The following is a 19,429-nucleotide window of genomic DNA, read 5'->3' on the forward strand; positions in this document are numbered from 1 at the left end:
GGCAGCAGTGCTAACCACTGTGCCACCGTGCTGCCCGTGTTTGTCTGTACTGGCCTGTGCCAATTGGTCTTCCTGCTTTTCACATGTCTATTGATTTGTTCTGTCAACTTGCTTTAGTCTGGGAACAGAGCTGCCATTTCTGCTGAACTTTGTTTTAAATTTCAGTGATGTGGAGGTGCTGGTGTTGAATTGGGGTGGACAAAGTTAAAATCACACAACAATAGGTTATAGTCCAACAGGTTTATTTGGGAATACTAGTTTTCGGAGCGCTGCTCCTTCATCACATAGTAGTACAGCAGGATCATAAGACACAGAATTTATAGCAAAAGATTAGCATGTCATGCAACTCACATGATGTATTAATATGTAAATCTCAGAACTTCTTTCAAATCACATTCCCGAGATAACTTAAGGTTTTGTTAAAAACATGTATAAAAAGGTTTATAAAAAAGGTGCAGAGTTGTGATTGTAGATACATTCTATTTTGTTCAAAAAGCACACAATCTGCAGGCAGTCAATCCATGTAACATGTTATAAATTCCTACTTTGTAAATAGAACCAGTCTGACTCAAATTGGGATACAGACAAACTCTAACCTCACACCTTTGATGCATTATCTGCACTGACTTGTCACCTTTTTTTATAAAACCTTAAGTTATCTTGAGAATATGATTTGAAGGAAATTCTGGGGTTTACATATTAATGAACCAAAACTGTAACCAATTCTAAAAGATGAAAGACTTAATAGCAATTTAGGTTTGTTCAATATATCGGTTCAGTTGCATGACACTGTGGTATTTTGCTATAAATTCTGTGCCTCATAGTCCTGCTCCGCAGCTACCTGAAGAAGGAGCACTGCTCCGGAAGTTAGTACTTACAAATAAACCTGTTGGATGAAAACCTGGAGTTGTGACATTTTAACTTAAACTTCAGTGGCAGTGCCGGGTGCTGCTGGATGCTAATACTGTTTCTTGGAGGGAAGGTTTATCAGTTTTACTGCTGTCAGCGTGATGTGCATGTGTAAAGTGTTTTCCAGGGCTCCATGCACCCTCCTTCCTTAATCACTAACTATATCACCTTCCATTCCTTTCTCCCTCCCTTATTTATTTATCTTCCCATTCAAGGCATCCAAACTCATCTTCTCAATTACTCCATGGGAAAACATATTCCAAATTCTAACCATTCTGTGTATTAATGTTTATCTTGAAGTATTGTTTTAGTGACTATCTCATATTTATAGCTCCCACTTTGATATTCCCCTCCACCATAAGACAAAAATGTTTGCTTTATGCTAGCCTTTAAAAACTGGAAAAACCGTTATCTTCTCTTTTTATTTTCAGAAAAGCCCCCCAGCCATTCTTTCTTCCTGATAGTTCACAACTGTTACACTGTGACATTATCTTAGTTATTCTTTCATCCTATTTCCTGATCTGGCTGCACAGAATAAAATAACATGGTCTGATTAATTTCTTCTTCCCAATTAATTCAGTAAATTGGTTGAAATTCATGACTGTGCTATTATAGAATTTATTCGCCAAAACACAAGGATGAAAATAAAAGATATATCAGAAATTATCACAGAATGGCAAAAATGTATTTGTTATGCACAAATGTTATTAATATCATGGTTGTAATTTTACAGGTCAGGCAGTAATGCAAATTCAGCAATTGGAGAGGACCGATGTTTATGGAGATTTTCTAAGTAGAATCTAAATTTGGCTGGCTTTCTTCTCTGCCAGTTACTTAGGTTTAGATGCCTTTCCTAAGTCATGTTTTCTGATTATTTATTGAAAATCAAGCTTATAAAGTTATTGATGGATTCTCTCATCACTTTGACAAATACGTGTTCAGCAAAACAAAGAAGTAAAAGTCTGGTTTCGAGTCAAGTTTGATGTTGTCACATACGTGATTGTGGGCCAAGTCTCGATTTGCATAATTAATCGTAAACACCACATGTGAAGTCAGTGTTGGCGGGATGGATGGAGACATTGTTTATTTGCTGCAATCACTTGTCCAAAAAGGCAGTTGATTCTGTTCTCCTCTAATGCTGAAATCGCTTGATGACAATGATCTCTCAGATTGGATCTGTCCAGTGTTGTTTCTTTCCACCTATTCAGATGCAGCTTGAAAGCACTAAGATTGGCTTTCAGGTTTCTTTACTCTAAGTGTTGGGCATCCCTTGTTCCTGTGCTCAGCTGGCTACAAAGTACTATCTTTGGGAGACAGAAATCCTTGTGACTGACCCAGTAAAACTGACCTCTAATCAGCATAGTCTCAAAGCCAACACTTTGATGCAGGTAGGTTGCTCTACTCTCGGAAACATATGGGAGTGATATGATGTAAGAACCACTGCTTGGTAGACTTTGATCTTTATTTTGAGACAAACTCCATTCTTGTTCCAAAGTCTGCAAGTGATTGATTGCAGCATCCAGTATTGTGTTTTTTGAGATGATACTCCCAAGATTTCAAAACCTCTTTACTGAACAAAGGAGCATGAGGTTGATAGTAACTGTGGGATCTTTGAGTACATGCTCAGGGGAAGATTAAGACAAGATTGCTGTCTTCCTCAGACTTATTTTAAAGCCAAAGTATTCTGAGGCTTGGGCAAAGTGATCAACAAGAAATTGAATTTCCTCCAGAGTATGTGCTGTAAGAGTGCTATCATTCATAAACAAGGGTTCACTGGGGTAACTTTGCTGCAAGCCATGAGATTTACAATTTGAAGAGGTTGCTGAACCTCTTGAAATGAATATGCACTTTTGTGTTTAAATCTTTGTCTGGCTGCCAGAGCTTGGCTGGAAGTGTATAATGGACAGAACCAGAGTCACACAGTTGCCAGGTTTACAGGGGCTTTGGTCAGTTCAATGAACCACATATCAAGGTCTTTATTTTATATACATTCTTTTAATGAACTTGATGTTCTGTGGAGATCATGTCTACTGTTCGCTGGCCTGCACGGAAACCATTTTATGATTTGGATACATAGAGCCAATGAGGTGAGTGACAACCTGAATAATAATAATCCTTGGAAGAAGTATTCCTCATGTTGATGTTCCACAATGACTATCACAGATGCCCCTTTTCCATTTTTAGACCTTGGTTATAGAGATCTCCTTGTAGCCATGCAGCACAAATTCAACAAAAGACACTGATGAGTTTCCTAACCACGTTAGTTGCTCTATACTTGAATATTGCAGATGGGATCTCATCAACTCCCGAAAACATTCTTATTGAAAGTTGGTTCATGTCTTCTGGTTCAGAAGGATCAAAGGGAAGCTCTTGCAGTGTGTGATGCTGTGGGAGTGATCCACCAGCTATAAGACATAAGATGGAACACACCTACTTTCCTAATGAGTACAGCTCCAACAATATTCAAGAAACCTGACATCATCCACGGCAAAACAATCCACTTTTCTTCCACCACATCCACAGACACTAGTCATTCCACTAGCAACGCTCAGCAGCAGCAATTGACAACAATTTTAAAATGGCCAAATCAACATTAAAAACACGCTAAAGGCCACAAAATGTAGGTTGGAAAATCTTGCTGCCCTCTTTCTGTTTATTCACTCATGGATGTGAGCATCGCTGGCTGGCCAAAATTTATAATTGAGAATGTGTTGCTGGAAAAGCAGGTCAGGCAGCGTCCATGGAGAAGGAAAATCTATATTTCTGGCCAGAGCCCTTCACCAGGAACCATCAGGCCAGCATTTATAACCTATTGCTAGTTGCCCTTGAGAAGGTGGTGGTGAGCTGTCTTCTTGAACTGCTGCTGTCCATTTGCTGTAGGTAGACACACAATACCATGGAGAGTTTTGCTGTTTACCTGAAATAATGGGCATCTGGGAAGGTTTGACAGTTTGGTTGCAACCAACGTAGAAGAAAAAGGCTTTAAGAGGTCAAGAAATTGCTTCTTACATGAGGTTTGTCAATGAGATCTGGGTTGCATGATGCGATCAATGTAATTTTCATTCATGCATAGATAAAGATACTCAAACACGAAAAAAGTGTGTATTTTTAAAATGTACGCACAGATCAATATTATAACATTTTCAATGCCATCACATATGGAGTGCAAATGTAGAAAAGCAAATGTGTGAACTTTTCATGGAGTCAAAAGTTGTACTTACCATTCTTAGTGATCGTATCATGGAAAGTTTAAGTGTTGGAATATTTACTGTGGAGAGTATCCATTCTAAACAAGTCAGCAGAACAATAATAAAATCAAATGCATTCCATCCATTCCTCACATAGGGCATGGGATTTAGTGCAGTCACCTTCAGAATAGCTTCTATTATAAAAATAATTGACAAAACCTGTATTAAACAAGAAACAGTTATAGAGAGTCAGCAACAAACATAAAACTAAGAAATGCAACAGAGGCTAAAGTGTTGAACATCCTTTAATAAAATGATAATCATAATGAATGCTGTGTGTGATGTATGTTCATATGGAATTAATTACTTTGCTATTTTGGTGACGCTTTAAGAAATTGGGTACATTGCAGCTAATAGTTTTCAGCAATTCTTTTTGCACTACTAGCAAGAGTTTAACAGTGAAATAAATATGCTATTAAATTATTCAATGATAATATCTTACAATATGTCACAGACTATCGATATGTGGCTACAAATATAGTAAGTTAATGAATCCATGCTGTATTTGGGGAGGTGTTTGCGATTCATGATCTTCCTGCACCAGTTACCTGCTACTTTTCCATTCAGTGAATTGTTGTGTTGGTCTGAGCATGGGGTCTACACTATTGGCTTCCTAAACACACGGCATGTTCTGATAGCTCTGGTGAAGCCATGTACACCAGATGAGCTTTCACGAGGTTTAATCTCTGATATCTCTTCTGTGTCCAGGAAGGATTAAAAATTTCTTGCAGAAATTATTATCCAGAACATGGGAAATGCCTTGATGTTCCAAAGAGCAAAAGACATACATCCCTGGGCTGAAACAGCCCTTTACTTATTAGTCAATCTTGCTACTGATAAAAGAATCCTTGTCAATACTAATAAATCTTACAATTATTAAACTGAAAAATGTGAACAATACTTTACACATTTTACTTGTGACAATAAACAGGAATTAAAGCACTTCTTATTCTTTGGGCACGGAATTCCCACCTGAACCAAATTTGTTGCCACACTTGGTCTATGTCTGACTCAGGTATAGTCTCCCCCACATTAGTTATTTTTGTCCAGAGACTGGAGTCAAGGACTTTGTAGCAGAACCATAATGAGTCTGAGGACCTCACCTGGATGCTGAAAGACAGTGGATGTACCTTCTTCTGACAGTTACTGCCCAGCACACTATAAAACTCACCATTGCTCATCCCCATCACTCACCCAATAGCAGTTCCTTACACTGAAGAATCACACCTAAAATCCAGATATTTCACCTTAACTTCACAGTCAGTCCTTGATACCAGCCTCATGCCTAGTGCCATTTACATCCAGCTAGTCAAACATAGCTTATCAAACATAGCAGGTAAAGGACAAGCCTGTTCATATCTCTTGAGCCCTATTATCCACAGGTATCACTGAGAGGGGGTAACAGTACATTTTCATGTTAACTTTCTTCCCAACTTCCAGCTCACTTTCATCAAGTCTGTCTGGCATGGTATGCAAATGGTAGATGGTGTAATGATGGACATCTTTCTTGCTACCCCAGACTCATTTTCTCACAGTTTTGCAGTTGTGGTCTAACTGGGACCTTGCTTCAAATTTGAAAATAAACCATCAAAGCATCAGTGGGACCGAGTGATGTCATTACAGCATTAATTCAGAGGCTTCCTTCAATGGCTGAGCACCCTTGCCAGGGAGCAGTACAGTACAAGGCAGACATGGCAGAAGCAAAAAGAGTCACAACTTCTCAATTCTGTGGCATTATCTGCAGTGGCAATCCGCATTCCAATTTTGAGCTCTGTGATTTTAAAACTTGAGTAATTCCTGTATAATTTCAGTTTGATGAAATACATTGACATGTTAGTACTTTCTTGTGCTTTTTGTTTTCTGCAGTGAACCTCCATCCCAAATCAATTGTCCACATCTTGATGTAGAAATGACAGTGTGATAAAAATGTTGTCATCAATGCACAAATCAGCCAGGTAGTTCAGATACTTAGAGAAGTAACTTGTGGATTAATGACAATGCTTCACACAAATGGCATCTCATCCTAAGGTTCCTCGTTACATTTAGCAACTTGCTGATTTACCCATTAATGATTAAACCTGCTGATGAACATTAAATCTGGAATTAACAGTTAATATTTTTTTGAATAAAGTAATAGTTATTAATGCTGAACCAGACAATTTCTGTTACAGAAATCAATCATAGTAAGTTGTGAATCCTCATTTCTTTAGGTGCAAAATTGTTCTTCAAGATTTTAATTACATTATTTTTAGATTATTTTCCTTACTTTTTCTTTCAATCTTTACTTTTTTCCATAATCTAATCTTTTGCCCTCTTATTGCTTCTCTAATTAACATTCTGTACCTCTGTTTTAAAAAAACTCCTTAATTCCTATTTATAACAGGCATAAAATATCAATTCCATGTTCATTAAGATCACAGATGCTCTCAGGCTCAACCTCACAGCACCACTTACAACTTACCAGTTCTAGTAGGTTATGAAAACAAGATTTTTGAACCAAAGGATGCAGATAAATGTCTAGTGCAACACATAGTAAGGTGTCAGTTTATGAGATCAGGCCCATTAATGAAGACTTCCATTCCCCTGGCCCTCAACACCTCATCTTCACCATGGAAATCCAGATCCTATACATCTCCATCTGCCATGACCAGGGCATCCAAGCCCTCCGATGTTTTCCTCTCCCAATGTCCACACCAGTAACCTTCCACTGACACTCTAATTCGTATGACTAAACTGGTCCTTTCCCTCAACAAATTCTCCTTTGAATCCTCACATTTCCTCCAGACAAAAAGGGGTAGCCATGGGCACCCACATGGGCCCCAGCTATACCTGTCACTTTGCGGCTGCGTGGAACAGTCTATCTTCCGCAGTTACACCGGCACCACTCCCCACCTTTCCCTTCGCTACATTGATGACTGTATCAGTGCCATCTCGTGCTCCCATGAGGAAGTTGAACAGTTCATCAACTTTGCTGTATATGTTGCTCCCGATGTCATCTCCTCTACATTGGGGAGACTGGACACCTACTTACAGAGCACCCGCACCAACCAACCCCACCGCCCTGTGGCCAAACACTTCAACCCCACCAAGGACATGCAAGTCCTGGGCCTCCTCCATTTCCACTCCCTTATAACTCGATGCCTGGAGACAGAACGCCTCATCTGCCGCCTCAGGACCGTCCAACCTCATGACATCAATGTGGATTTCACTAGTTTCCTCATTTCCCCTCTCCTCATCTTATTCCTGTTCCAACCTTCCAGCTCAGCACTGCCCTCATGACCTGTCCCATCTGTCCATCTTCCTTCCCACTTATCCACACCACCTGATCTCTCACCTTTACCCCACCTCCATCCACCTATTGCACTCTCAGCTACCTTCTCCACCAGCCCTACTGCCCTCCCATTTATTTCTCTATCCTCGAGGCACCCAGCCTCATTCCTGATGAAGGGTTTTTGCCCGAAACATCGATTTTTCTGCTCTTTGGATGCTGCCTGACCGGCTGTGCTTTTCCAGCACCACACTCTCGACTCTAATCTCTAGCATCTGCAGTCTTCACTTTTGCCTAATTTTTTTTCTCAGTCTATCAGAAGAAATATGACTCCACAGCAGCTTTAAAGTTAAAAGCCATCTTGATTTGATCACGAATTCTGAACTGAAAAATATTGGTTATTCAAGTGTATGATGGGATCTACCTCAGTGCAGGTTCTGCATTCAGAAAAAAAGGAGTTTCTGCCTTTCTTTATTCACTCGGGTTTCAGGTCTTAATCTCAGCCCTGAGCCTGAATTGAGCCCCATATCAGCTCCTCAGACTAGTAGTCTGATCAGTCTGACCATGTCGATCCCCACTGATCACATGCTGGACCTCACTGAGAAACTAGAAGGCAGAAGTGCGTGAAGAAGGAATATCCCCTCTCTTTTTGATTATGGCTATTGATGGGATGTGCAGTTGCTTTTTCTTCAATAGCTCATCAGGAATTCTATGTATCTGGGTCTTCATCTAATTTCTGACCATTCCGATAGATTTAACCAAAGCAGCCATAGAAATCTACAGGCAACTGGTGTGCTTCTTTCAAATTTTATTTCATTGAATATTATGGATAAGTTACATACCTTGCTTTTATTATGGGCTTATTGCACAATACTTACAGTGTTTCCACTTTCTAGGGCATGAGAATAAGGTGCTTGATGGTAGTCTATCGACAGCAAAAGAGTATTTATTAGGATGCAGATAGTAATCACCCCTTCAAAAAGTGGGTGTGAAACAAGGATCACTAAATATTCCTGCAGTGTTAAAAATGCTGGGCAACAGGTCCAAGAGCAAAACTTTCGCTTCAATCTTTTTTTGAAAGCATAACACCGTGAATTCTTTTGTTTATCCTTTTCTTCTTCTTCATCTGCAGATAACATATAAAGTATTTGAAAATGAAATAAATAGCCCTGTCCGAGCACTCAGAGTCAATGTTTTTAATTAAATAAATGAAATATACAGTGAAATAAAATCAAGAAGTGATGGATGTATTCAATAGGTCTGGCAGCATTTGTATGGAGAAAAAGAAATAATTTTTCAAGTTGATCTCTTGTCAGCAGTTTTGTACTTGAGCAGCATTCATTTAAACTAAAGCTACAATATACATGACCAACAGTGAGCCAATTGATGTGTACTGACTTATTGGGTTCAGAATGTTAATTTCTTCGAAGTGAACTTACATTAATACTCTTTTCATAGTACAGAACTTGACTATTGTTGTAAAAATTCATATTTTGTAAAATTTTTTCATCTTGCATTCATCAGGACAATTTGCGAGAATGCCAATTAAATGGGAAAACCAACAGTTATACTGTAAAAAAGAAGAGTATGATTTTGTGCTGCAATCCATATGATCAGCACCTACAGTGCTGATGAGATGTCGAGGTGCTGATGTTGGGCTGGCGTGTTCAAAGTCAGAAGTCACACAACACCAGGTTATAGTCCAACAGGTTTATTTGAAATCACAAACTTTCACAGTACTTCTCCTTTATCAGTGCTGATAGGAAGTGAGTTCCATAATTTTGATTCAGTAGCAATGCAATAACAGTGATATAGTTGTGGCTTGGGGTTTCTTTCTGGTCATTATGTCCTTATGCATTCTTTTTATTGACTTGTGAGACATGGGAATCACTGCTGGCCAGCATTTATTGCCTGTCCCTAGTTACAATTGATAAGAGTTGAGCTGTTTTCTTGAACCACTGTGGTTCATGTGCAACAGGTTGACTCACAATACCCCTGAGGAGGGTATTATGCATCTGCAATCCTTGTCCTTTTTGGTAGTTAGGGTCATGGGGTTTGAAGGCTCTGTTAAAGAGGTCTTGGTGGGTTACTGCTGTGTATCTTGTACATTAGACACACAGCTGTCAATGTGCATTCGTAATTAAGTCAATGGATGGGGTGCTAAACAAGCGGACTGCATTGTCCTGAAAGGTATTGAGTTTCTAAAGGTTTGTTGGAGCTGCACTCACTGCTCAAAAACGAATTTGAGATTAATGTTATCCATTTCCTGGTTGCCAGTTAATGAGAGTTCTTTAAAAACCAAAAGAACTGCAGACGCTATAAATCACATCTCACAACTGGGTAAGGGTCACAGGTTCTGAAACATTAATTCTGATTTCTCTTTGCAGGTGCTGCCAGATTGACTGAGCTTTTACAGCAATTTCTGTCTTTGTTGTTGTTTGTGTATGAGAATTCTTTAATGTGACAGTTGCTTGGACACTTTTAAGAGATGATACAATCCCATATTGTGAATTCTAGTGAAATTCATTAAAAACCATTGTTTTGGTGCTGACTGCAAATTCCAGGCTATTTAATTTAATTTCATAAGATGTTATGACATAATATTAGCTTGCAGTCCAATAACTTAGCTATTACCACCATTGATAACAGCAAGTCGCCTCTGGCGACTGACTGTGTGGAGTTTGCACATTCTCCCCGTGTCTGCGTGGCTTTCCTCCGGGTGCTCCGGTTTCCTCCCACAGTCCAAAAATGTGCAGGTTAGGTGAATTGGCCGAGCTAAATTGCCTGTAGTGTTAGGGCAGGGGTAAATGTAGGGGAATGGGACTGGGTGGGTTGCGCTTCAGCGGGTCGGTGTGGACTTGTTGGGCCGAAGGGCGTATTTCCACACTGTAAGTAATCTAATCTAAGTAATTATTGTCTTTGGGATTCCTGGAAATAGTGAGCAACTTGCTGTCATTTTAAAATATGTTTCTGTATTCCAATTATTCCCAGAGTGAAATAGCTTTGCTAATTTTTGATCAGTAATAGAACCCTATTTAAAATTCAGAAACTTCCAACATTATTATGACCAAACTTAAGTATTTTCAATGTCAAGACAAAAGTGATTGAACCAATGTGTAAAGGGCTGAAAGTTATTATGAGTTTAGCAGTGCAAGTAGGACAAATACAAATAAAAATCAAGTCAATATTTGAATGTAAACTCACCGAGCTGGGAAATTTCTGTTGCCCAGGACATTACAGAATCCATAGAAAAACCCCGAGTTAGCTTTTTTCCACACTGACGAAACTTTTCCCTTGGACTAAGAGCACTTTCTTTTGCACGCTAGAAAATAATTCAGCAAACATAATTTATTTTTGAAAGACAGCGTTGTACCTAACGTTAGTCAATGCAAGTAATAAAATGGTACAAAACCAGCATCAAACTATAGAAGTTATGGTTTATAGAAGTTTTGTTTTCAGTGCAGTTTTGGTTTTGGGGTGGCACAGTAGCTCAGTGGTTATCACTACTGCCTCACAGTGCCAGGAACCCAGGTTTCATTCCAGCCTTGGATGACTGTCTGTTTGGAGTTTGCACATTCTCCCCGTATCTGTGTGGGTTTCCTCTGGGTGCTCTGGTTTCCTCCCACTGTCCATACATGTGCAGGTTTGGTGAATTGGCTATGCGAAATTGCCCAAAGTGTTCAGGGTTGCGTAGGTTAGATACATTAGTCAAGGATGAATGTAGAGTAATAGGGGAATGAGTCTGGTTGGTGACTCTTTGGAGGGTGGATGTGGACCTGTTGAGCAGAAGGGCCTGTTTCCACACTGTAGGGATTCTATGATTCAATCAGCATTGCATTTTACAATCTAGGAGCAGATGCAGGCCCTCGGTGAGCACCAGAAAATCCAAAGTCTGGCTGCTGCAGTGGAAGCTGAGCAGAGGTTAAGAGATCCATGCTTGGTGTCATGCAGGCTCAGACATGGTTGTGGATCTACATGCTCAAGGATGTATGCATGCTGTCCAGCAAACTGTCATTCAAAAGTTTACTGAGGCACTGCCTTTGCATATGGCAGTGGCTGCATCAAGCACAAGTCTAACGCCCTCACTTTACAGGACAGCATTGTCAAACTCACAGCTACCACCATGACCAATTCCTTCCATCAGCCATTGAGGTAGATCTACGTAGGAGCATTTTGCCAGGTTTATTCAACCCCAAGCAGGCACCAATGGAATGCAGAATGGTAAACAGTTAAATTTTGTACTTATAATTACATCTGTTGTCAGAGAAAGATATTATGGAAATAATTCTTTTGGAGCTTTCATTGCAGGGTTTTGGCCAAGAGTTTAGAATATCTGTAGACAAGTTGGACCGAAGGGTTTGTTTCCGTGCTGTATAACTCTCTGATTCTATGACCATCCATAATTTCAGGTGATAGCCCAGCAACTCTTCTAGAACCAGGGCCATAAACTCTGCAAACAGAAACATAGATGGCCAGGTGGCTAGTTAAAAAGCTGGCCTTCATGGCTTGGGGCTTTGCATATTAGTTGAAACATGGACAAAAAAGCTAAAGTGCAGAGTTAGTGAGAGTCACTGCTCTTAACATCACACTTAACCAGGTGTGTTGTCAAAGACTCCTGCAAAACTGAAGTCAATGGAAATTGTGGGAAAAAAATCTCTGCTAGCTGCAGTCATTTCAGGAAAAAAAGGAAAATGGTTAAGATGGTTAGATATCGATAATGTTAGCTCCAGGGCATCTCTGCTGGAGTTCCTCAGAGTAGTGTCCTCGGTCCAACCACCTTCAGCTCTTCATCAATGACCTTCCTTCCTTCATAAGTGGGGATATTTGTCAATGACTGCACAATGTTCAGCACCATTTGTGACTCCTCAGATACTGAAGCAGTCCATTTCCAAATGTTGCAAGAACTGGACAATATCCAATCTTGGGCGAACAAATGACAAGTAACATTAACGCCACACAAGTGTCAGGCAATGACCATCTCCAGCAATATAGAATCTGATCATTGCCCCTTGCTGTTCAATGCATACTATCACTGAAACCCTCTCTTATGTTACTTTAAAAAAATAGAAGCTTTCCTTGTCGCTGTTTTCCTTGGAGAAGGGAAGGTTGAGAGGAGCTTTGTTCTGATTTGTGATCACTGATGTTAAGTTTAGGCTCCTGACCTCATTATAGACTTGATCCAAACTTTGATCATACAGCTGAATTTGTGAGGTGAGGTTAGAATAACTGCCCTTAATATCAATGCAGAATTTGACGAAATTTGCATCAAACAGCCCAAGCAAAACTGGTGTCAATGGGAAACAAATGGAAAATACTCTGCTGGATGGAGTCATCGCTGGCAAAAAGTAAGATCATTGTGGTTGCTGGAGTCAATCATTTTCATCCAAGGATATATCTGGAAGAGTTTATCAGGACAATGTTTTAGGCCCAGCCTTCTTAAACTGCTTCATCATGACCATCATAGGATTGGAATTGAGGATGTCGAGAGTGTGTGCTGGAAAAGCACAGCAGGTCAGGCAGCATCCGAGAAACAGGATAGTAGACATTTAGGGCCGGAGCCCTTCATCAGGGGTCTGGCCCGAAACATTGATTCTCCTGTTCCTCGGATGCTGCCTGACCTACCGTGCTTTTCCTGCAACATACTCTCGACTCTGATCTCCAGCATCTGCAGACCTCACTGTCTCCTCAGAATTGAGAATGTTCACTTATGATTTCAATATGTATTTCTACTCACAATGCCTCAGACACTGAGTCTATGATTAAGTACAGTGAGATCCAGAAAACATCGAGGCTTGGGTTGATAACATTTGTGCCACCCAAGTGCTAGGCAATGAAGATATTCAACAAGGGAGAATATAACTAATGGCATCATCATCCCTGAACATTTCACTACGAACATCTAAGGTTTACCATTGACTAGAACCCTGACTGAACCAGCAAATGTATCCTTTGGTTCAAGAGCTGGTCAGAGACTAGGAGTTTTGCACCAGGTAACTCACTTCCTGTCTCCTCAATCTCAGTCCATCATCTACAAAATGCAAGTCGGGATATGATGGAATTGTCTGAATGAGTGTGGCTCCAGAAATACTCAAGAAGCTTGACACCATTCTGGACAAAGGAGCCCATTTAATGAGCACCTCTTGTCCAATTACCATAATCATTCCCTCCACATTGAGGCAGTCATAACAATGTGTACCATCTACAAAATTTAATGCAGAAATCCACCAAAGCTCTTCTGACAGACATGTATCCTACAACCTCCAAGGATAAGACAGCAGATACGTGGAAACACCACCACTTGCAAATTTGTCTTCAAGATACATCATCCTGCCTTGGAAGTACATCACCGATGCTGGGTTAAAGTTCTTTATTTCGCTTCTTAATAGCACTGTGAGTATTCTGACACCCTAATGACAGTAGAATTTTCAGAATGTAGCTCCGCACCAACTTCTCCAGGTCATTTTAGGATGGGCATTAAATGCCGATGATGCCCAAATCCCATAAATGAATAAAGCAACATGAAAAGATTAAGAACTAGAGGAAATAGATTTAAATAAATTGACAAAAGGAACAATTGACGAAATGAAAAGTTATTTTCATATAAAGAATAGTCAGAATTTGGAACACATTACTTGAGAGTGTGTTAGAAGCAAATCAATTGGAGTTTTCAAGAAAGGAACTGGAAAAGGAATTGAAAAGAGAAAAGTGCAGCATTATAGGGAAAAGGTAGGAGAATGGGACTAAGTGAATTGCACCTTCAGAAGACCAGCAGAGCTACAATGGGCTGAATTGCCTCTTTCTTTGCTGTAATCAAATCCTTCTGCAGCCTCTTCTCTCCCAGTCCCCACCTCTGTAAATTCTTCCAGCCAGAAGAGAAATCTCAGACCTCTGTGCTCCTCCAATGCTGGCCTTTTTCACCACCTCTGATCTTCATTCCACTACTGTCATCTCGCTGCTAAGATCCTATCTCTGGAGTTCCCTCATTTCCTGACCTGGCTTTCCTCCCCTCAGACACTCATTAAAACATGGTAAAAACAATGACTGCAGATGCTGGAAACCAGATTCTGGATTTGTGATACTGGAAGAGCACAGCAGTTCAGGCAGCATCCAAGTAGCTTCGAAATCGACGTTTCGGGCAAAAGCCCTTCATCAGGATTAAAACATGTCACACTAACCAAGTATTTTCTTCTAATGTAGTTTGATTCCAAAATTTTATTTGATAATGTTGCTGTGTAAAACCTTGTGATGTTTTACAATGTTAAAGATGCTTTGTCAATGCAAGTAATATCATTAAGTGAACAAAATGTAAAATGATTGCTCATCCACTGCCACCTTGTGGACACAATTTATAGTTGTTGAAAATACGAATCAAAATCTATGCAATGAATGCCTTTCATGGACACATCTATTTCTGTTCCTCCCTTTAAGAAGATAATATTTTAAGTTTATTGCATTCCTGAAATAATTAAATTGATATTCAACTTCCCAGTGACTAGCAGGGACACAGTACAATTTACTGCTGTACTGATAACATTGTGAGACGATGGACCAATCAAGTTTACTTTTGCCATGCTTTTGAGCAGGCAACAGGAATACTGCTGAACACGGTTGTGGAAGGGGTTAAGTACATGTGTGTTATGAAGTTGAAGGTGTGAACCATACCTTCAAGAAAGTGTAAATGCAGGCACCCGTCATGTGACTGATGAGCGGTCTCAGAATTTACTGGAAAATTGAAAATATGTAACCTTTAACTGTGAAACAAATAACCTGGATTTGGTTGCTATGTTTTCACAACAGTTCAAATTTAACCAATCTGTTTAAATTATGCCCCAAGATACTAAAACCAAATCGAACTTAATGTTTTGACAAGATTGAACCAATGAAACGATCTGATGTTTGGGGTAAAAAAGAAGTCAGCATTTTGGACGGTTAGCCAGAGAGAGTGACCAACTGCCATCATCAGAGTATCTGCTAGCAAAACACTCTCTATCAAAGGTATCTGTCCGTATGAAACATCTTTGCAGCAAAAGACGAAGGCCACCCAGGGAGATCTGCAGCTGAAAGATTACAAGGCAAGGTGAGCTTTTCTGGGTGTTTGGTTTCATTAACAGAAGTGTTCACCACCATGTCGTAACATGTGTGCAAGTGCTAAAGAAACACATTTCTTCACATCATCTGAAGTGATGCAATGTCACATGATCTTGCTCACTCTTGCAGCCTGGCGACAAGATGAAGCTACAGGAATAGTCGAGTCATAGAGTCATAGAGTTGCACAGGAAACAGATCCTTCCATCCAACTTGTCCATGCCAACCAAATACCCTAAATTAATTTAGTCTCATATGTCAGCATTTGGCCCATATCCATCCAAATCCTCCCTATTCATGGACCCATCCAGGTGACTTTTAATTGTTCTAATTATACCAGCCTCCACTACTCCATTTGTCAGTTATGGAGAAATATTCTTAATTTTTAATTCTTTATTTCTTAAAATTAATATTTTTCTGACCTCAGGAGACTAAATATTATTCTGCTCCACAATGAGTCCATGCTATTATAGGTGTTATCCAATGAAAGAAAATTTATGACCCATACATTCCAACCAGCTCTCTTCCAGTTGGCAGCTACTTGAACTCCCCCTCCCCGAGTGACATGTCCATCCCGAGCCTCCACCACCATCAAAATAAGGCCACATGCAAACTGAAAGAAGAACCTTCTGCCTCAGCAGCTCACAACCATATGGCGTCAACATAGAATTTACCAGTTTCCAAATCTCCCCACCCCCCCAACATCATCCTCGGTCTAGCCCTCCCACTCCGCCCCACCCCCTTGATCTGACCTAACCTGTCCATCTTCCTTCTCATCTATCTGCTCCACCCTTCCCACAGACCAATCACAATCACCTCCTGCCTGCAAACATCTATCACCATCCCACCTACCTTTCCCCCAGTCCCACCCCCCTTCCCCTATTTATTTCTCAGCCCCCTTCCCCCTCTCCAGTCCTGAGGAAAGATCCTGCCTGAAACATTGACACTCCTGCATTTCTGATGCTGCCTGACCTGCTGTACTTTTTCCAGCTCCATCTTTTATTAACTCTGACTTTCCAGCATCAGTAGTCCACACTACCACCAATGAAAGAATAGCGCAGATAAATCTCTGTCGTAACTGATGAGATTCAAGCAGATCAGAGACAATGTTTCCCTCTAAACTGTTGGGCCACATGGCTGTGCAGTCACATAGAGGGTCTACACATACCTTTCTGTGTGTAGATTTGTTGACTTCCACTTCTGGAAGTTGCTGCCATACTCAGATTTTGGATGTCCCACAGTGACCTCAATAGACAATAGACAATAAGTGCAGGAGTAGGCCATTCTGCCCTTTGAGCCTGCACCACCATTCAATATGATCATGGCTGATCATCCTTAATCAGTATCGTGTTCCTGCCTTATCTCCAGAACCCTTGATTCCACTATCCTTGAGTGCTCATCCAACTCTTTCTTAAATGAATCCAGAGACTGGGCCTCCACTGCCCTCTGGGGCAGAGTATTCCACACAGCCACCACTCTCTGGGTGAAGAAGTTTCTCCTCATCTTTGTCCTAAATGGTCTACCCTGTATTTTCAAGCTGTGTCCTCTGGTTTGGCACTCACCCATCAGCGGAAACATGTTTCCTGCCTCCAGAGTGTCTAATCCTTTAATAATCTTATATGTCTCAATCAGATCCCCTCTCAGTCTTCTAAACTCAAGAGTATACAAGCCCAGTCACTCCAGTCTTTCAGTGTAAGGTAGTCCCGCCATTCCAGGAATTGACTTCAGTGTAAAACCAAGCAGTTATCAGGGCAGGATACCACTTTATGCACTGCATGGCTGTGTACGTGATATCCTAGTCAATTACAGCATGAACAAAGTGAAAGTTATATAAAAAAACACTTGATGCCTACTTCAACCTGTGAGGAAAATATCAATATTGAGTAGGTTAAATTTAAGAAAGCATACTGAATGACATGGGAAAGATATCAATGTTGTCATCAATGATGTGTACAGATTTGCAGAGAACTCTAAGTAAAAATGCTAAAGGAAGAATAATCAGGGATAGAATTGTTGTGGCATCATAGATCAGATCTTGTCTGACCCCTTACAGTCAAGAGATGACTTAGCATTAACAAAAGCAAATCAATTGAACAGACAAGCTGAGGTCAGGAAGCAATATCGATTGGTGAGTTGGGGTGACACGGAGCACCATTACAAAATCGATCATGTGGAGCATATTCAGTTGAAGAGTGGAGAGGTGGCTATACCAAAGCAGTGGAGGAAGGGAGGGGTCCAGCAACTGCCCCCATTAATTGTTATCACTGTGATAGGAAAAAAAAGCCACCAATACAACAAATGTACCAGCAAGAAGAAAGGTCACTTCCAAGCTGCTATGACAGAAATAGCAAACAGAGATATCCTCAAAAGATGGCAAAATTCAGGAAATAGAAGATAACCATAATACTGAAATGCCTTTTGTTTGAGAGATCCAGGATTTAAGAGGATGTTAGGAGTGTTGATATCCCAGTTGAGGCAAGCAAGATACAGTTTAAGTTAGGAACAGGTGCAACAGGTGAGGTCATTTTGAATCATGGGAATAGTTTGAGAATAATTTGAGAGTAGTTCTCTTGAGCTACTAAACATGATTAGATTACTTACAGTGTGGAAACAGGCCCTTCGGCCCAACAAGTCCACACCGCCCCGCCGAAGCGCAACTCACCCATACCCCTACCTAACACTACGGGCAATTTAGCATGGCCAATTCACCTGGCCTGCACATCTTTGGACTGTGGGAGGAAACCGGAGCATCCGGAGGAAACCCACGCAGACACGGGGAGAACGTGCAAACTCCACACAGTCAGTCGCCTGAGGCGGGAATTGAACCCAGGTCTCTGGCGCTGTGAGGCAGCAGTGCTAACCACTGTGCCACCGTGCCGCCCCATGTTGGCCAGATAGTAAAGAATTCAAGGTCCTAGGAAAACTGAATGCAACCTATATATAGAAAAGTCACTGAAACTTCATACGTGTTCCAGAACCAGAGTTGTTCACTCTCAATCAGATTAGCTTGTCCTGATTTACATTTATTTGCAGAGGAAAGGAACTGGGAACAAAAACAGAAATTGCTGGAAAACCGCAGCAGGTCTGACAGCACCTGTGAAGAGAAATCAAAGGTAATGTTTTGGGTCTGGCGATCTTTCCTCAGGAACTGGGAGGCTGTGAAGTTCAGCCCAAAACCAGATCTGAATTTTCACAACTGAAGGCTATAAAACCTGAAAACAGCTCATAATGACCTGAGTTAGCTTTTATCATTCTGCAAATGATCTTCTATAGGACTGACAGCTGTACTCTTTCAGTTTCAAATGGATGGAAAACATAATTTGGTGGTGAGCTGCCTTCTTGAATTGCTGCAACCATTTGATCAAGGTATGCCCACAATGATATTAGGGAGGGACATTGAGGATTTTGACCCAACAACACTGAAAGAATGGCTATATAGTTCAAAGTCATGAATAGTGAGTGGCTTGGAGAGGAATTTATAGGTAATGTTGTTCTCATGTATGTACTACCCTTGCCCTTCTCTGTAGTAGTGTTATGCGTATGGAAGTTGCTGTCGAAGGAGCTTTGGTGAATTTCTGCAGTGCATCTTGTAGATAATACACAATGCTGCCAGTCAGCATCAATGATGGAGTGAATGAATATTTGTGGATGAGGTGCCAATCAAGCGGGCTGCTCTATCCTGATGATTCTTGAGTGTTATTGGAGCTGTACTCATTCAGGCAAGTGGAGATGTGCCATGTAGACAGGGGATAGACTAGGGAAACAGGAGATGAGTTACTTGCTGCAGAATTCCTAGCTCCTCACTCCCCAAAGCCTGTCCACCACCTAGAAGGCACAGGTCAGGAGTGCAAGGGAATACTCCCCACTTGCCTGGATGGGTGCAGCTTCAACAATACACAAAAATTGTGACACCATTCAG

The 19,429-nt window shown here is 40.7% G+C and overlaps 1 protein-coding gene across 1 annotated transcript in view; it reads right to left on the minus strand.

Moving 5' to 3' along the window:
* Window positions 1-19,429, minus strand: part of LOC140479312 (sodium channel protein type 9 subunit alpha-like) — a 173,767-nt gene that overhangs the window by 115,875 nt on the left and 38,463 nt on the right. Inside the window, exon 5 of the mRNA XM_072573248.1 lies at window positions 4,131-4,316. Within this exon, the coding sequence (XP_072429349.1) occupies window positions 4,131-4,316 (186 nt within the window). The remainder of the gene's footprint in view (window positions 1-4,130; window positions 4,317-19,429) is intronic.

The sequence above is a fragment of the Chiloscyllium punctatum genome, chromosome 1, assembly GCF_047496795.1.
Source record: "Chiloscyllium punctatum isolate Juve2018m chromosome 1, sChiPun1.3, whole genome shotgun sequence".
NCBI lineage: Eukaryota > Metazoa > Chordata > Chondrichthyes > Orectolobiformes > Hemiscylliidae > Chiloscyllium > Chiloscyllium punctatum.